At 37.8% G+C, this 19177-nt stretch overlaps 1 protein-coding gene across 1 annotated transcript in view; it reads left to right on the top strand.

Annotated features, from left to right (window-relative positions):
• Positions 1 to 8623, top strand: part of GUCY1B1 (guanylate cyclase 1 soluble subunit beta 1) — a 41897-nt gene extending 33274 nt beyond the window's left edge. The window contains exons 10-14 of the mRNA XM_063156321.1: positions 1057 to 1294; positions 2142 to 2282; positions 3410 to 3564; positions 3880 to 4006; positions 7308 to 8623. Coding sequence (XP_063012391.1) covers positions 1057 to 1294; positions 2142 to 2282; positions 3410 to 3564; positions 3880 to 4006; positions 7308 to 7331 — 685 coding nt within the window. The 3' untranslated portion in view covers positions 7332 to 8623. The remainder of the gene's footprint in view (positions 1 to 1056; positions 1295 to 2141; positions 2283 to 3409; positions 3565 to 3879; positions 4007 to 7307) is intronic.
• The last annotated feature ends 10554 nt before the right edge of the window (positions 8624 to 19177 follow it).

The following is a 19177-nucleotide window of genomic DNA, read 5'->3' as shown; positions in this document are numbered from 1 at the left end:
AGCCAATTTCAAAAGTCATTAGTCTATGGCATTTCAGCTCAACAATGACTGGCAAATTAAAAAAAAGCTTTTGCGAAAAGTAGCATGGAGTTCGTGATTGACTTTTATTTATAAAACACAGTCCCATCTCTGTATTAATTCTATTGACAGATATGTTTTTTTCTGTAATGGAGTAATGGAAATTATTTTAAAAATACTTGAAAGGGATGGACAGGAGAACCAGAGAAAACAAAGCCTAAGAAGTATTTTTTCTCTTTATTCCTGGTGGCTTACTTTATAAAGTCATTTTATCTTCAGGAATTCTTGCCTTCATGGCAGCTGCTGGAACAGATAGTGTCACGTACTGTGTGATGTGCCAAAAGTATTCACTAATTATAACTCAAGTAGTGAACTTGCCAAAAATGCAACTAATGAGGGATTGTGCAGGAGGCTGTGTACAAAATGATGTTCAAGATTTGTGAAAAAGTCAGAGAGGGAAAAGGAGCTTAAGACAGGAGTTAGATAGTTGAAGGAAGACACATGAGAATAGGGTGAAGGTCTGTATGCGTGATTTGTAATATGAAGAAGTGTTAATACATCATATAGAGTATTAAAAAGACACTCTAGACCCTAAAACCAGCATGCTCAACAGAGAGCAAGCATTTAGAAATGCATGAGTTAATCAGAGACAGAAAACTGTTTGATCTCTTCATAGTCTTTTTTCAGTTTTTATGGTTCTGTGAGAAAAACCATGTTATATGAGCTGAGGATGTGGCAGAAAGAAGTAAAAAGAATCCTAGACACTACTAACAAATCATGTCAGAAGAATTAATAATACATGTCTCATTTTGTTGATAATTTAGATGTATACTAAAGTGTTCTAAATGGTATGATCACTTCCTGTTTTCCAAATAACATATTCTTCAGTAAGCACTTTATCTATTGCTTGTTGCTGGTGGGAGAATGTTATAAGCCCTCTGGGGGGTTTAGGAATTTAATATATGAAGAGTGCTGCTGTAAACAGCTTTCTCCAGATTCTCTTTTTTCACTTTTGCCTTTCTTTCCTTGCCTGTGTAGGTTGCTGTACTCTGTTCTGCCGCCCTCAGTGGCAAATGAGCTGAGGCACAAGCGCCCTGTGCCAGCCAAGCGCTACGACAACGTCACCATTCTCTTCAGTGGCATTGTGGGCTTCAATGCCTTTTGTAGCAAACATGCCTCTGGAGAGGGAGCCATGAAAATTGTCAATCTTTTAAATGATCTTTACACAAGATTTGATATTCTGACTGATTCACGAAGGAATCCATTTGTTTATAAGGTAAGCATAAGATTTTTGAAGAATCTAATCTGTTACTTTTCTATAATTTGCTATGGTGTCATTCTTTTCCAATCTTCTTGGATTTTAGGCTTTAAAAAAAAGACTTATGTTCTCATTCTGAACTGTTCTATCTGATATTAGATAGCTACAGAAGAGTATTTTGGTTTTCTCTAAATGTCTGAAGGAACATAAAGTGCTAAGTTCTCATCATGATTTCTGTAGTCACCCATTAGGTGGACATATAAATGTACTTCCACATTTAGCTGATGTGAACTCATACAAGCCATTTGTGGTTCTTCTGACCTTGTGCTTTAAGTTTTTCTGTTCTATTCCTGGGTCTTCTAATTGTAAATTATAACTTACTATTCAGTTACTCAATGTGAATTTCATGCCTTCATTCACTTCAGGAGTGAGGGGTAGTTGCAAATGTGGCTGGTAGCAGGAAAGTACAGAGATAGATACATATGCATCCCATAAATATGTATATGTGTTTGCTTGTGTGTTTATATCTATGAGGTTCATTCCTAGGTCTTGCTAGAACTGAATTTTGTGTCCTGTACCATGTGAATTAAGAGTGTGAGTCAGAACAAGCATAGAGCTCAGTTTCATTCAGAAAACACCAGAAGAGAGACTCAAGTTTACACAATCACAGTCATTGTAAGTTGCTACATTGTGGGTTTATGATAAATCCCCTTCAATAACAAGCAGAGATGATGGTAATTAGGGTGATTTGAATGAAAGGGAAAGGGAACTCTTTTAGAGGAGAAGCAGTCTTGAAACACTACATCAATTCTAGTACTCTAAAAACCATAATAATGAAGTAATTGAAAAATATCTATCTTGATAGGTGGAAACAGTTGGGGACAAGTATATGACAGTGAGTGGTCTGCCAGAGCCCTGCATGCATCATGCACGATCTATCTGCCACCTGGCTTTGGATATGATGGAAATTGCAGGCCAAGTTCAAGTAGATGGTGAGCCTGTACAGGTTAGTAAATGAGGGCTTGAATGAAAACCCATTCTCTGACAGCATGGTAATGTTTTGAAATAAGATAATGCTCTAGTCACAGTCCAGGCAGGGGATGGGCCTTGTTATTGTTAAATTTTGAGACTGATATATACAAATAATATGAGAAGTCACATGTAGCTGTGACATGTACAGTTCCCAGACCTTAAAATGCTTATTATGCTTTAAAAGGTAAAGGACTCTTTTAAGTCCACACCATTTATGTCTGTTTTCTGATAATTTCAATATAATCAGTGAATTCCTATTGTGCATCAAGTATAGTCTGTTGGGTCTTCTTCAACTCAAGGAGCAGAAAAATAATATTCCCTCCCTGATATCACACCTCAGATCCTCATGTCAGAATGAGACATTATTGCATTAAAAAGAGAATTACAGTGTCATAGACAGATATAGAAATGCTTACTGACACCAGTGTATATTAGTGGAATTTCACTCATTGTGGGACTTTCTGGAGATGCTGTAGCACTGATACATAACTGGGCAAGCAGCATTGACTGTCCTCATCAGAAGGCTGTGAGCAGAAAATGATTGAGTGCAATGCATATTTCTATTTACATGAATGCTGCTGTTCTATCACCTAGCTCAGAGCTGTGTACTTCAGCTGTGTACTTCAGCTTTGGGGCTTTACAGTAACTATAATGTGCTACTAGAATGAGCTTCTCCAAACCTCTGTCCTATCTCTTGACCTTCTGAATACAAAATACCATGATTTTTCCTTTGAGAAACATCTTTTTTCTTGGCCCATGCCATCCTTTTCTGCACCTTCTGAGCAGTCATTAAGCACAGACCTGCAGAGTGTGCCTCTCTGCTCACCGCTTTATTTTCACAGTACATAATAACAGCAGGGTGGATGCTGGAAAATTACAGAGTTTGATTGTTCATGTGGAAGGCAGAGGCATGACACTGTACTGAAGTTAAAAAACAAAGTGACAAAACCCACAAAATGCAAGGCTTTGAAGAAGCAGGAGTAGCATTTTGGGAAAATAAACTCTAGTAGATATGAGAAGCATGTTGCCTGTGTTTAGTCAGAGGCATCAGATGAATTATGTTACTTTTGAATATTCAGACTTAATTTTTTCTCTCTAAAGATAACCATAGGAATCCATACTGGAGAGGTAGTCACAGGTGTCATAGGTCAAAGGATGCCACGGTACTGTCTCTTTGGAAATACAGTCAATCTTACAAGCAGAACAGAAACTACTGGAGAAAAGGGAAAGATCAATGTCTCTGAATACACTTACAGGTGAGTGATGTGTTATTTTTATTGGTATTGACATCTTAAAATAAATCACTTTGCCAGCATACCATAAAGGTTTTTTGGAGTTGAAAGTGACAGTCCTCATGCAACCATCATTTAAGTCTGTGACTTCTCATGGAGCTGTATGGCAAACTGCATTATGGTACACAGTTATTGGTCTGCAAGTGTAATAGTGATGTAGAGATGGAGTTGAATCTTTTGATAGTCTGCTCACGTACATGTAGCATGTTTAATATTTTGCATAGTGTGTGGCCTGCATGCAAAGTCCATTCATTTACATGTTTTCTCTTTCAATTTCAGGTGTCTTATGACACCAGAAAATTCAGATCCTCAGTTCCACCTGGAGTACAGAGGTCCAGTTTCTATGAAGGGCAAAAAAGAACCAATGCAGGTTTGGTTTTTGTCCAGAAAGAGTACAGAGACAGAGGTATGAGTAACTAGAGTGTAATTTTGTTTTTTTCCAAACATAAACATTAAAAAATTTAATCTAAACCATGGAGATACATTTACATTTGCAAAACTAAATGTTCCACAGAAAAAAAATGACGACTTTTGTGCAACACTTTTTCATTAACACATTTATTATCTTGACAGTACTTGAAAATACTTGATTATTTGTCTTTGCAGTTTGTGCAGTTCCTGAAAGAGTACTTTTGATTTCAGAAAGTCCTTGAGGGAATGCCAAGTGTTTAAATATTTATATCTCCCTCTTACAGATTTCTGCACTGTACTAGATTTTGCAATATAATGTCGGTTTCTGTTTAGCTGACATGTCTGGTTACCAGCACTTCAAAATTTGCCATTTGCTTTCTTGCAGTGAGTGAAAAAATGTGCTTTCAAATCTTTAGGCAACAGTCAAGCAACTGTTTGCGAGCAGGTTCACACCTGATGTGTGTGGTGGTCTCTTAACCCCAGATGGCCCCTGCTTGTTCAGACACTGTTGCATGGCAGAGGTCCTGCTTTAGAAATACACAGGGTGAAAACTAATTCTTGTAAATTATAAACATATCAGCCTAAGTTGTCTTCTCAAAATGAGGTGGGGTAGAGCTCTTCAAGAACTGAGGGACTTTTAAGCTTATGCCTCAGTTTCAGAATTCTGGGCATGTATTATCCAGAATTTCAGTAAAAGCCAATGAGGTCTAGACTGAAAGTGTGGTGCAGACTTAGACAATGAGGCTACAGTATGCCAGCTGCTTTGCCATAGCTGAACAGGTGCATACAATCCATCCAATATGTCAACAGGAAGAAAAAAAAAAGATAGAAGTAATTTACATAGCTTGAATTTTGCCCTGAAGCAATATAAAAGGAATGAGTTTTCTACTATGTATTTAAACTTAAAAACACCCTTGACTAAAATAATGAAAGTCATCAGTCACCTTGGCTGAAATAATTCTTGTAAGTCAGAGGAAATTAATTATGTGTCTGAATGCTCATATACTTCTGAAAGTGTAATTTAGGCTCTTAAACTCTTTAGGCTTTTTAGGAGATCTAATCCAGATTTATTACCACTGGTACCCAAGTATATGAATATTGACTTTTTAATGGTAACTCCCAGTATTAACCCTCTTCACTTTAGCTCTGCATTTTAATTCTGTATTTGAATATATATTATTTACAATTATATTGTGGATGCCACTTTTGAGAATACTTTTCTATTCTTATTCTACAGTAAGATAGCTTCACATGGCTACCATTATTTAAAATCTGTATTTAAAATACATTTTAATTAAACACCTTTCACTTTTTTTCTGCCTTATAAATGTCCTATCATTTGTTTCAAGACACATTATAATTTTAAATGTAAATTTTAGACAGTTACTGAGTCAGATGAGTATTTTCCTTGTTTTAGCCTAACATATGTTTAGTATGAAAGGTTCAGGTAGTTTAAGACTTTGAGAGATTGTACAACAGGTGGTTTTGTTAATCCTCACAGCAGTCCTGAGACACACTTGCTGATACTGTTATCCAGTAATGGAGCTTTACAGAGGGACACATGGGGGCAGGAATAAACCTGACTGAGAAGTATTGTGAGCCTGATTTTCAGGAGCATTTAAGACTCACAGTTTAAGCACACTGAAAAAGCCTTTCTAATTTTGTTAGTTTTTATTAATTCTGAAATTCAGATATAGATGTAATTCTTAGAGACAGAAGGACTTCTCCCAAGATAGGTATCTCTTCTAAATTGTACTAAGTTTGAGAGCACAGGAGAATAGAAATATACACTGATGTGATGAACTGATAATCATTTTGTCAGAAGTGATTTTGAAAAGTGAAAGAATATATTCCTTTAACCTTTTGATTCTTTTCTACTGCCTGCACAATTTCATCTGTCCATACACAAAAAATGCACAAAATTTTATTCCTTTAAGATTTTCTGAACTATTTCTCCTGTGAACATACTCTTTGTGTTTTTTTCTGGCACTTTATAGGCTGTGCATATATGTTTTGATCCAAAAGCAAAAAATCAGATAACCAACTTTTTATGTTTTATGATCATCATGATCATTTTAAAGTAATCACTTTGCTTTATGCCAACATGCAGTCTTGTTTCCTTTTCAGAATTTTTTGCAGAATGCTAATGTATTATTTTGTGCAGTGCTGTTTATTGTTATGTACAGGGTGACTGTACATGACAATAAATAAAGGCATGTTTAAATATATTTAGAAACCATATGGTAAACTTCCTGAAAGGTCACTGCAGAATATTGCAAGAAGTGGCATATAGAAGTAAGCATGAAAATATTTCTTAAATAATCCTGAAGACACTTCTGCTAATTATGCTTTTATTGTGAAGTTTTCTATCTCCAGTATCTTCAATCTAGGATTGATGCGCATTAGTGATGTATTTTTCTTTTCATTATATTCAGTGGAGAGTTATTAGCTCAGCATTTCAAATCTATCAGCATATTTTACTCTGAAGACCAGTAATAAGAACATGGTGAGGAGAAAGGACAAAATGTTCACAGATGCCATAAGAGATGTGAAAACAAAGCTAAAAATACACTGTTTCTTTACTGGGCCAGTAGAAAATGATAGGGCTGAAGCAGCTCAGCATGCCTCAAACTTGATTCCTGGGTTGACATCTCTAATATCAGTCCCCATGAGCAGCAGTTACTTCTGAGAAAGACCTAATTTATAAGAATAAGTGTTGGTTTGGAGTGCTGCTCCTTCACCTTTTTTCTCTGATATCTCTTCCATGATACCAGTACAGCAATAAGTAGAATTGCATCAGAAATACACATACAACAAAGCAACTGTGACCAGTTAATCACTTTGCATCTGCTTGTTTGCATAAGATTAATTATTGCTGGCTTCATTGTTTTAACAGAGGTTCAGCTGAAGTTTCTTGAGAAACATTTGTTGTAAAAAATAAATCTTGCCAAGAGCTTCAGATGTATGACTGCAATTTTACTCCCTCTCCATGTTTTTAATATCTTTCTTTTCTGCCCTGTTCCCACATTACTGGTGGGAACAAATTGAAATATCTCAGGCAGAGATGGTAGTTCACGAGGACATGTAGGAATTGTTTCATTCCTACATACAGTACACATGGAAGAAAAACATGCATTACCTGTGCTTTTTGGTTTTTTTTTTTTTTTTTTTAGTTTTTACTATTTACTGATACTGGTTGCAAGTTGTAAAATGTATTTTGTCACTGCATTAACCCACCATGTTGTTGCTTCAAAAAATATTCCTTACTTCTCACATTCTGTTTGCATGCTCTCAAGGAAACAAAGCAAGATGCTTTCTGAGCTGAGGGAGGAGGAAGAGGACGCTGAATAGGGTGCAATGCTGTCTCCAAGTAGGGTGCAGGCAGTAAGGTTATGTTATGGATGTTCTTTCACATTGTATCTCCCATTGCCATGTGCAATACCATTGTCCTTTGCCCTACTCCTGAAGTCATACTTACCATTTTTCTCCAGGCTTGCTTGCTAATTTTTTGTCCTTATTGTTTGATACTGTTATACCTCTGCTATGAGCATGTATTTCAAGCTTTCCTTTTTTTGATATGCATTTTTGCATGTCAGTCATGTGACCATTCCTACCACCAGATAATATTGAATGAATCCATGTAGTATGCACGCCACAGCTAACCACTTCAATCTGATACTTCACATCTTCATCTTCATCTCTGAAGTACTGTGGTTATGTGAATTGATGACATTTCTTGAAAGATAGGTATTTCAGTTGATAGGCAGGACAATGAACCTAAGGAACTATATTTAAAAAAAAACTTAAAGCAGCATTATGAAAATTATTGCATATATGGTATCACATTTAGTTCTGCTATTACCATGCTTCTCATTCATTTTGTGAATAACACTTGATGCTCTGTAAACTCCTGGTTAGAAAAAGGTTTCTCATGTGATATCATCCTGCATTTTCCCTTTGTGGACACTGTAAACATCTTCTGTATTGGGAGGGGGCAGCTGTTTTTCTGATACTGCCATTTGAAGCATGTGCCAATGTACTTCTACTGAAATGCTGTTCACTTGCAATGTATTTCTCATTGATTTATATAAACAAAATTAAATTGTCATATTAGTAATAGATTGCTGGACAATTTTAGATGACTCGTAGTGCATTGATGCTCATCTGATGTAGCCCCTGGAGTTGGAAGGCATGCTGCTGGGACATGGTTGATACAGTTGCCTTTTGGTTTGGTCTCTCTAATTTCAGAAATGATCTTATGTTATTCCTTGAGAGGACCTGGTTATATTCTAGGCATCATGACATAATTAAAGGATGTAAAGCTTGGAAAGGGTCATAGTGTGTTTCATCATATGACACAGTAAAAGTGGACAAGTTTTCAGATGCATAGACCTTCCATAACTTTAATATTTAGTGCATTTTTATGTGAATAGTATCTGTTCTTATCTGACTGATCATTTCTGAATATTTGCATTATAAAATAGAATAGTGCAATTACTTTGTGTATAAAAATTGTCTATATCTAGTATATCTTATTGGCACAGAATATATATGTATAAATGTTTCATGTTAATGTGCAAAAGAAATTGCAATAAATTATTTTTTCCATGGACTTCTAGAAATCTTGTGATTTTCTTTTGGTAGAAAACTTTATTTCATTGCTTTATACAAAAGAAATATTTTCTCCATTAAATAATTTGCAGTTCATATTTAAATAAATTGTTGAGGCATTGTTCTAATGTTTGCAAATGTCCAAATGTCTCACATATTCACATTAATGGATCACATCCTCAAATTAAAGTAGTGTTCAGAATGTAGAGGTTGATGCTTCAAAAACAGTAGATGACGTGACAAAAATGTATAAAACCTTCCTTTGAAACCCTTGGGCAATATTTAACAATCAAACATTATTAGCTGTATGATTGAACATTATTAGCTGTATGATTGAGCAGGAGGTACATTAGGAACCCAAGCTTTAGGAATGGGAAATGAAGGGAGGAAACCTCATATTTTCTTCTGCATCATCTCACTGCTGAACAGCAACACACCCCAAGACATCAGCAGAGGTTGCCCTCTCTCAGGTAAGTCCACAGCAGCAATGTGGACTGATCAAGTTGTTCAAGCTTACAAAAACTCTATGGTGCCTTTGAAAGACATGGAATTTGTGACAGCTGTGGTTGTGTATTGATATAACTCATATGCAAATGATTCTGAAGAAAATGAAGTTCTGTATCACACTTCAAGCTGGTGGAAAATGGCATGCCAGAAAACTTAAATAATGCTCTGGGTTTATATTGTATCTTCTTGATAATTTCAAAATATTAAAGCTCCCATTAAGCTACCTTGTAACATAACATTTAAAGCTTATGGGAGCTTTAAAATTTTGAAATTTCTTAAAGCATAGAATAATAGCTCATATTGTGTTCATGTAAGAGCTTTTTATCTCAGTACAGTTTAGGCACTTAGCCACTTCTGTTACTAAAACTGGTCTCCACTTAAATGTTGCATTCAACTATTGAATTTACGGTTTGGTTAAATATTACTCTCAGTTGACAGTTAAACATTTCTGCGGGTATTTAGTACTTTTATGTGTGTTCTACTGCCTCTTTTATTTAACTATAATGATTTGCTTTTTCAATAGAGGCTCTCTAGCTGAAACATGAGGCAGAGTAATCATCAAAGTCTGTTTCAAAGGTCTTTATAAATGTATTTTATTCTGGTATTTTTTATTTAAAAAAGAAAAACTAGAACAAGGAGAAAAAAGGGTAGATCAACCACGAAAATGCAAATTATGGAATGCTTAGTTGTTTGGAATCTCCTGGATCTTATGCATTCATGTGAAATCAGACAGGCAAGGGAAACTGATTTTGGTGGTGTTTGTGCTTTGGCTGTGCAGGGGGCTCTGTGCCTCTACTGCTGTCTTTAAGTGGGCACTGCAGTTGGCTTCCAAACTGCTGGGCCAGTCCTTGGTAGGAGCAACCTCTGGGGACATAACTTCATGTTTGATTTTTTTTTTTAAACAGAATGATAAACAATGGATGACATGCTCTTTTGGATATCTGCTTACAGGATTATCGCAAAAATGTCTTTAGTGAAAGGGTAGTCAGGCATTGGAACGGGCTGCCCAAGCATGTGGTGGAATCACCATCCCTGGAAGTGTTCAAAAGGCAAATAGAGGCAGCACTTGGGAATGTGGTTTAGCAGTGAACACAGCAGTACTAAATTAACAGTTGGACTTGATGGTCTTAAGAGTTGTTTTCCAAACCAGGATTCTCTGTAAAGGCAATCCTCCAGGAGGGACACATGAAGACAAAACTGATAAGGTTATGTGAGATTTTTTTTTTATGACTTGGTTACAGTATTTGAGATGGTAGTGCAAATCATATCTGATTGGTTCCAAGCTCACTTTTGAAAGACAGTCATAGGCACAAGAAGGAAACAGGATGGGATGTGCTAGCATCTGATATGAATGGGTGGTGCTGGAGGCCCCAGAACCTTTGTTTTGAACAAACCTCTAGTAAGATCTAAAGCTAATCAATGAGTGTGCTGCAGGCAGTTGTGCACTACAATGTACATTCTTGTACTCTGCAATGTCTGTGGCCTTGTCAGCAACACCTCTCTCCATGGAGCCAGAGAAAGGTTTGAGGTATCTGTATCCTAAAATGTGTTTTTCATTCACCATGTAGACAGGTCAACACTTTACTGTATTGTCACAAACTGTAAAGTGGTTATTCCATGCATTTCTAGAGCCATCAAATACTATTAAAAAAAATAAAAATTTGGTCATGAGATTCTAGCACTGTGAGAACTTGAAGAGAATATAGTATTCATGTTTTCCAGGCAATCAGCACACTGGTACAAATGGGATTTTTTTGGCAATTATAAATTAATTCTGCCAGTCACTGTGTTGGCTTATCACATCCATGTAAAGGGAAGTGACTGGACTTACAGTCCTGTTTTATTTTAACAGGATTTTATTTCTCATTATAACAAGATCCTTTCTTTCCTGGAGACAGTCTGAAACTCTTGTTATTTCATGCACTGACCTGACCATGGGAAGGGGAGCAAGTAATAAGCCATTAAACTGAGCTCTGCTAATGTAACTGCAAAAAAACCCCAAAACCACAAAAACCCCCAAAACCAGAACAAAACAAAAAAAGAACAAAAAAAGAGGTATCATTCCCCAGTCTATAGCTGCATGTATACGAGGCACTGAGTTTTTTTCTACTGTATGTCTGACTTTGGGTGAGACTTTGGAAAAACTGCAACAACACATGCTGTCTCTACCAATTAATTCTTTGTTATTAACAGGAAAAGGCTAATGTTCAGTTTCATCATAATCAACAGGTCTTTTTGCCAATATAACTGTTTGGAGATAATTACAAGAGTGGAATGTGAAAACAATATTTTGATTATTATTCTGGGATGAAGATGTGGGATCTCTGTTTATAAGGGTTTTGTCCCAGACTGTTTCCCACATGCAGCATTCACATTGGCATTGTTTTCCAGAGGTGATTACCTAATACAGATTTAACACCACAGAGCAGCTGTGCTTTCAAGGGCAGCAGTTTTGTGGGTCGAGGGTCTATCTGTTCATATGCTAGGCAGCTCTGGCAGGAAACCTGTGTGCCTTTTTGTATTGTGGGTTGTCAGGGTCATTCTAGCCCTTAACAATCGATTTTACACTTTGATAAATGTGCTGTCCTGTCTAGAGCTCTAAAAACTGACCTGTGATTAAAATGACAGAACTTAGCTGAGCCCCAGCAAAAGGCTAAAAATGTTCACACTTCCTAGCAGGTGTTAATCATAATCCTGAACTAATTAAGCCAATAGTCCTTGAGCCTTTATGTAAAAATAAAACCAAATAACACCTCCCACAAAAACTAAAAGTTCATAGTTTTCAGATAAGGAGCAAAACTCTGAGTTCAGTATTGCTGTCTTCAGCCCCTGTGTCAGTGTGAGCACAGTGCTCTAATGAAGTGTATGAAAAATAAACCACCTTCATAAATCACACTGAAATATGCAGTGTATTAGGTGAAGAAATGCAGATCTATTTCTTACAAGTCCTAAACACTGGGTCTAAGGTTCCTGGAAAGAAAAGACAGCTTGTTATGCCTTGTTATTTTCAGATACTTTGTGCAAGTCAACTTAATAAATGTAAGCTTTCCTATACAAAGTGTTCAGAAACAACCTATTTTAAAAAACCAAAAACCCTCATATAAGGAGATTGAAGTGTAAGTACTCTTTTTCCACAGAGGGCATAGTGAAGCATTCAGAGCTTCAACTACCTGAACAAGAAATCCAAGCCTCACTTTCTGTCACATTATATATGTGTTTCTGGGCAATTTTGTAATGATCTAGAGGATAAGAAACTTGCCCACAAAATAAGGATTCATGCCTTTTCACACAGCCTTTCCTACATTATCTTACCCTTCAGGCTTTATAGATGCCATGTGTATATACACAGACACATATTTGAGTGCTGCATGCTCTTGAATAGAATATCATGAGTGGTGTACAGACTGCAAGTTCTAAAGTTGGCAGCTGTTGGAAGAATTTGCTTTCCTGAAGTGCTCAATTCTCCAAAGGAAGACCATGGAAATAACTACTGTGTTGCTTTCATCACTGGAAGAAAAGAAAGATCAATTTTGTTTATACAGATAAGTATTTAGTTTTGAAAGCAGTTGCTTCTTTCCATTGCTCATTTTATAAGTCTGAAAGGAGAGGCTATCTGGGCAAAAGGGCTGGGGTTAATGATAACATTTCTATCTTTATGAGTGACTCAATCTCAGTTTTCACTTGAACCTTATTTTCCAAACCATGCTGCATAGCTGTCAAGGAGCACTGTCCATCCTTTTAGTTCATTGGTTTTGTTTTTACTAAGTGCTAAATTTTCAACTTACCCTTGACTGCCCCTGGCACTCTGAAGAAAATCAAAGCCTTTTCCTTCTTGACTGCTGACTGCTTTGGACTTCAGAAGTCAGTCCAATATTTGTGGTTGTTTCATCTATTACTGGTGCTATTGATGCTACCCAAAACCCATACATCATGTAGCTCATTACATTTTATTTCAGGAATGCACAAATCAAATGTTGTGTCTCTGATGGATTGTCCCTTCTCGGCTGTTTCTGATGGCCTGGAAAGGCTCGGGATGGCCTTGGGCAGCCCGCGCTCCAAAGGACGAAAAGGGTCTTCAGGGTTTTTCTCAGTCTTCAGTGTTTATTAGTTTTTTATCTACAAGATTTTCTCTCGGCCCGGCAGAGGTCTGCACAGCAGCCAGCCATGAGCACACTGCGAGCCCCCGGGGCGGTCACTTATCTTTATACCCAAAACTACGTATAAGATATTTACCTATTTTCCCCAATACCTTTCACCCTTATTGACAAGTGCACTTTTAGTAAGAACCAATCCCAAAGTGCCACCACCACCACAGAAGATGGAGGCCAAGAAGAAGAAGAAGGACAGGACACTCCCCAATTCCTCCATCTTACTTCTCTAGACCCCACTGTACTGAAATTCTAAAACCTGTGTTTCACACTACAATTAACCTATCCCCTCACCATTTATCCCTGTGAGATCCTCCCATCCTCATACAGGTGTCGTCTCCTGTGCAGGATCAAAGTCCAGCCACCAGACACTTCTGGCAACATTCCAGGACCTCCGAGCCCCCCAAGGGTGGTCTCGGTGTCTCTGCACATCAGGACTGATGTGCTGAGATCCCACAATGGATGTATCAGTACTTTGAATTGTAACATCTCTCATGTGTAAAAGCAGGTAACATAAACTACAATTTTATATGAAGATATAATATTCCAACATCTAACATAAGACACGGTTACAATGGCACGGATCTTTGGTAACATTTTGGGAAGGATTATGTAACAACAGTGTTGTTCAAGAAAAGTTCAACTTTGCCCAAGCAGAACCCAGCATTCCTGTAGCTGCATTTACATGAAGCTCTTAGAAGGAAAGCATCCTACAAATAACTTAAAGTTGTTCCATCATAGGAGGTCATATTTGAGAGATAGTTTGTTTAAACTATTTAAAAATTACAAGGCAAAGATGCTGCATTGACAGGTCTTTCTAAACATTCAAATTCTTCATTCATGTGTAGTTTCTCATACAAAGATTTTTGGGTTATTTCTGTTTGCATTACTGATTTTATTGTCCCCATGAATATGAAGGCCCATGGCAATTGTAAACTGCTGCTGCTGCAAAAAAAATTATCTGGTCTGTTAATTAAGTATTTGAAAGAGCTCATCAGCACTTTAGGACTAGCTTCTGTTGTAGAGTGCTCACTTTTCTGCTAGGACTTCCTGCTGACCAACAGTGTCACTCCTGATGCAGAATAATCCATTTTACACATCTCTTTCTGTTCCTTATGTTCATTTTCTCTACAGCTCTCTGGTAAATACACAGGAAAATTTCTGTTGAGAAAAGTGCTACTGAAAGTGTCTCTGAATTGAAGGCAGGAATAAAAATACTTGCAAATCAGGAAGAACTAATATATTATTTCCAGGCTGTTGCTTATACCTGGAGTATGCCGAAATTCCCTGCATCTGCTTTTATTCTGTTCTGCAGCCTTCAAACTACTTCCATTGTTAATTATGAGGATGTGGACAAACTGGAAGGACTGATGTTAAAGTCTTTGCTTCTTTCCTTCATCTGTTTCTGTAACATTTCCCCTTCTGTGCATCTCAGTTATGCAGATTTGAACTTTGGGTTGCGTTTATCAGAGCTGTTTTACTTGCTCAGTCAAGTGCTTGAAAACATCCACAGGTCATTAGAGTTACTAATAGCAGTCACTAGGTCAGGTTGGAACATCTCCTGCTCCTAAACAAAAAAACAAGCAGGAAAGCTCCCTGCTTGTGGAAAAACAAAAAGCAGCTTTATTCTGGCTGGTATGCAAGTGGGTGAATTCTATCAGTGCACAGCTTGGTGCAAAAAAAATTAGTAGTAATCAGTGGAACAGGATTCTGAGTGGGAAATTAGGCTATGAAAGGAATGGTCCCCACCCACCAGCACACAGATTAGTCAGGCAATAACTTTAAGCGCTGCCAAGGCTTTTTCAACTCTGCTTCTTTCCTTCCTGCAGGGGCAGGTGGAGCAGATAATCAGGAGGGTGAAGAAAAGGAGACTTGTTGCTTCCTGAGCACCAGGCCTCATTTGGGCTTCTCTCCTTGTCTGGACACTTGCACAAGCAGCAGCATTTGGGATGCGCCTGCCTTGCCCTGGAGCAGAGGCAGTGTGGCTCTGTGGGTGCAGGGGACCTGGGCAAGGTGCCGGAGACCCAAGACCTTGCTGAGGACTTTATCTTCCATCAGCATCCAAAGAAACAACAGTACCAAGCAATGTTGCTCCTTTTCCACTTTTAACAAGAAAAAGAGGGACAGAATTTGGGCACTAACAGATTCTGTAAGCATGGCCAAAATAATTGTTTTGGTTTATGGATCTGAGAGCTGCCTGCCATCTGTTTTCTGTTCTGCTGTCCTTCACCTCCTTAGGGCAAATACTCATCTATTGATGCATGTGAAGTGTGCATTCATTTTAATTACCAAGTTCTGTATATGCTTTATTTCATCAACCTGCTCTTAGTAATACAAAACCAAATGCATGCATTCAGAATACATGCTAGAAATCCATTCCACTTGTAGCTTTCTCAGCAGGAGAGCCATTCTGTTCAGCTGATTGCTGAGCAATCTCAGAAATTAACCCTCAACCTCTTTCTGCTGATTATTTAAAGGTAGAATGCTTTTGAGTAACATAGTATTTATAAATTAAGGCGGGGAGACTGGAAAAAAGAAGTAGTCAAACTTTGTCCCTGATGTAATCCTGGAGAATTTTGCTAGCTTTAACCACTATTGTATAGTTTGTTGTTAATGACATTCATATCGATAAGTAGCTGTTGCATATTTTCATTACAGGGCATCCTGGGTCTGATCTTGATATCATGTAAATTACTGATCACTTTGTGGACTTGTTTATATTCTTTATTAAGGCAAAAATGTCAGAATTATGCAGCTGAATTCAGAACTATTTTTTTTTTGACTTTACACTGTGGGAATGTGTTTAGTGTTTTATGTAGGGGTTAATTAATGGAGCTGAAGAGCTGAATTCCTTTGCTGGGTGCACATTCAGTAGAAGATTATACCTTTAGAAGGCTTATTTCCTGTTGGGCATTGTGAAAGACACAGAGGTTGAGAAAGCAAAAGTCTAGCGTTTCCCTTAGCACAGCAACTGTTTGAATCCTCTGCTCTCCTGATTTTCCTCAGAGATATGAGCTATACCATCATGAGAAGTACTCTCTTCTTCAATGGGAACCTGCTCCTTCCTCTTCCCTAAAGAGATGGTTTTCACTCTTGGATGCATCTTTGGAATTGAATACCATTACTAATTTGCTAAAAATGTTCTTGATTTCCAGACAGAGTTTTCTGGCAATGTTTTCTTATTGGCTTATTGTACTAAAAGCCTCCTATGGAGTCTGCAGAAACTGGCAATGCCAGCCAGTGGGATTTCAGCCATGTGTCAGCAATAAAGAATAAATAGATTGTTTCCAAATATAGATGTAAACCTCATAATGCAGTATTTGCAAGTGTCACCAGCAGAGCCTATGTGGGTGAGTATTTTCTGGAGCAAACCCAAAGATGTCATCAAAGCAACTGGGTGACAGGAAGTTGCTCTGTCCACATAACTCAAAAGCATTGTTTCTCCACCCTTCTTCATACACCAGGTACAAAACCTCTTTGCCTTCACAAGGGAAGCTCAGGAAAAGTCATGTCTATCACATGACAGCGCTCTTGCTGTTCTCTGCTTGCTATTGAGGCCATTTGTTTTGAGACATTTAAGTTTTCTGTGCAATAAGTAAGAATGAGACAAAAGGTAGTTACCATTGCCTGCCTAACCACACTTTCTTATGTGACCATGTAAAGTGGCTTCCCAAACACACATGTGCTTGAATTGAGGAGAAAACCAGGTGCCCTACAGTCTTCTTTGGAACAGGGTTTGTGAGGAACTTCACACAGCAGAGTCCTTGTCTGAACTGGAATACTGGGAAAAAAAGAACAAGGAGCAACTTACACTTGAGGACAAATGAATTCTCTAAAATCTGGTGCTGTAATGCACTCTATGACTTCACTTCTCTCAGGTATTTTTTTTAGAATTATGTAGGTCTCTTAGTAACAGTATGGCCTTTAAAAAAATTTTTCCTCCTACTTGTTACTGTTTGCTTGACTTCCATGTTTAAACAGTGAGCAGCTTCTTATAATTAGTTTTAAAACAGACTTTTGTGATGTTTCTCCAGTTAAACAGGGCTTTTTTTCTCATACCTGGTTTGTTTCATGTAGGAGATTGTTTGTATTTATTCATACATTGCTTAGATGTTTGGAGTAAAACAGCCTCAGAAAATTCCATTTATTCAGATTGCAGGAGAAGAGGAAGATGTGATGCAGCACTTCCAGACTAGAGCATGCACAATCTATAAGTGAACAGTATATTTATGTGGGCATGGTCTGAAGTTGTTGGCATTTTAAGGTTGGAAAATTTCTGCTGAACTCTGGATCAAAGTGTGTAGCATGTAATATGAGTCCTACGCAATGGGGCTAGAAATGTTTAGGTGCAATTCAGGATTAAACATGTAGCAGGCCAGGTGACCAACAGGAAAATATTCCTGGGCTAGTCATGTTAGGGAGGATTCACAGTAGGCTTTCTAAGTTTTGATGTTCTCTTTGTAGCTACTGTACACAAAGACCTGTTGGTTACCCCAGGCGAAAGGGTTATATTAAAATTCTTAGCTAAAGTTGTTGGAAGTATCAGTTACGGAAACTGCATAAGAAATGAGTCATTGTTGTGGGAGGCATATGGGTTCAGTTGAAAAACACCAGAAGAAAATTTTCATTTTTAATGAACTCTTTTTGCGTGTTCTGTGGTGTGTGTGCAGCCCTGACAAACCCACGTTTTTTACAGTTTGTGCATGAGAGCATTCCTTGTTGTAACTGTTCCTATTTCTTATCTTCAGCTGATACACAGTGTGTCAGGGGTGTAGCAGTAATGGTCAAGTGTCTAATCATCAATCCTGCCTTGCACACCTGTTTGCCAAGTTCTTAAATAGGTAGAATGAGATAAGGGAACTCAACGCTGTGCTGAGATTTGATATCCACAAGGGACACAACCTGTGTTTATTTAGTGTTCATCTCTTTAACTCAAAATGACTGGCTAAGGGGAGAGTGGCTTTGAGTGTCACAAAATAGGCAGAAATACTAACAAATATGGGCTATCAGCCTTTCCGTTAAGGACCTTTAAGTGTACTGGAAGTGGTACTAAAATTTCTAAAGCTCAGGGTTATTTCTTTGAAAGTAACCCCCAAGAATTAGCAAGGCAAAACTAGATATGCATTTAAGCAGGCTTCCTGTTGCAAAATGACATTCTTCTCTGGAGATAGAAGTGTTCTAGGATTTCACACGAGAATGAATGGCTGCATGTGTGAACCTCTGTCTCCTAGTTTTGTGGAAGTAGTCCTGATCCCAAAAGATGCTAAAAAATACTCAAACCAAAAACCACAAAAGCCCACCATCTTGGGCATTTCTGTCCTGAGACAAGAGATGCGTGGGTGTTCCCTGTTTAAACATCAATTGTGTGTGTAGTGGGAAGAGCCATTTGGAAGTTTTTGTGTTCTAAAGAAGCTTTCCTTCTCGTGGAGACTGCTTTCAATGAGGAGTGAACAGAGGTGAGCATCTCCTGCTGGATGAAGGGACAGAGTGCAAGAGGGTTAACAGTGCAGGATGGCCATAAGCAACATGAACAAGATGTGATGCTAACCCTGGATCTGCAGCAGTACCCTCACCGGACAGAATTTATCATTTATCACCCTGTCATGTTTCAACGTTGCACAAGTAATTAATATGGTACGAAGTTGGAAATATTTCCTGTATCCTGAGTTTATTGAGCACACTGGCTGCCAACACAAAAATGTGTTTAACTCTGGATACAGTTAGTATGACAAGATGTACTAATGTTTATAGCCTCATAAGGGATACTCACTTCTGTGTACAGAAGTATGAAGTTCTGGAAACGCTTCATACTTTGAGAGACAGTGTGAGTGAAACAATATGGTTTATGTTGGTCTGGGAGGTTTTAGAATTGCATGATCATGTTTGGATTTCCAAAATAC

Source organism: Melospiza melodia, chromosome 5 (genome assembly GCF_035770615.1).
Source record: "Melospiza melodia melodia isolate bMelMel2 chromosome 5, bMelMel2.pri, whole genome shotgun sequence".
In the NCBI taxonomy this organism is placed as follows: Eukaryota; Metazoa; Chordata; class Aves; order Passeriformes; family Passerellidae; genus Melospiza; species Melospiza melodia.
Note: the sequence above shows the minus strand (reverse complement) of the source record. Positions and strands in the feature narration are given on the sequence as shown.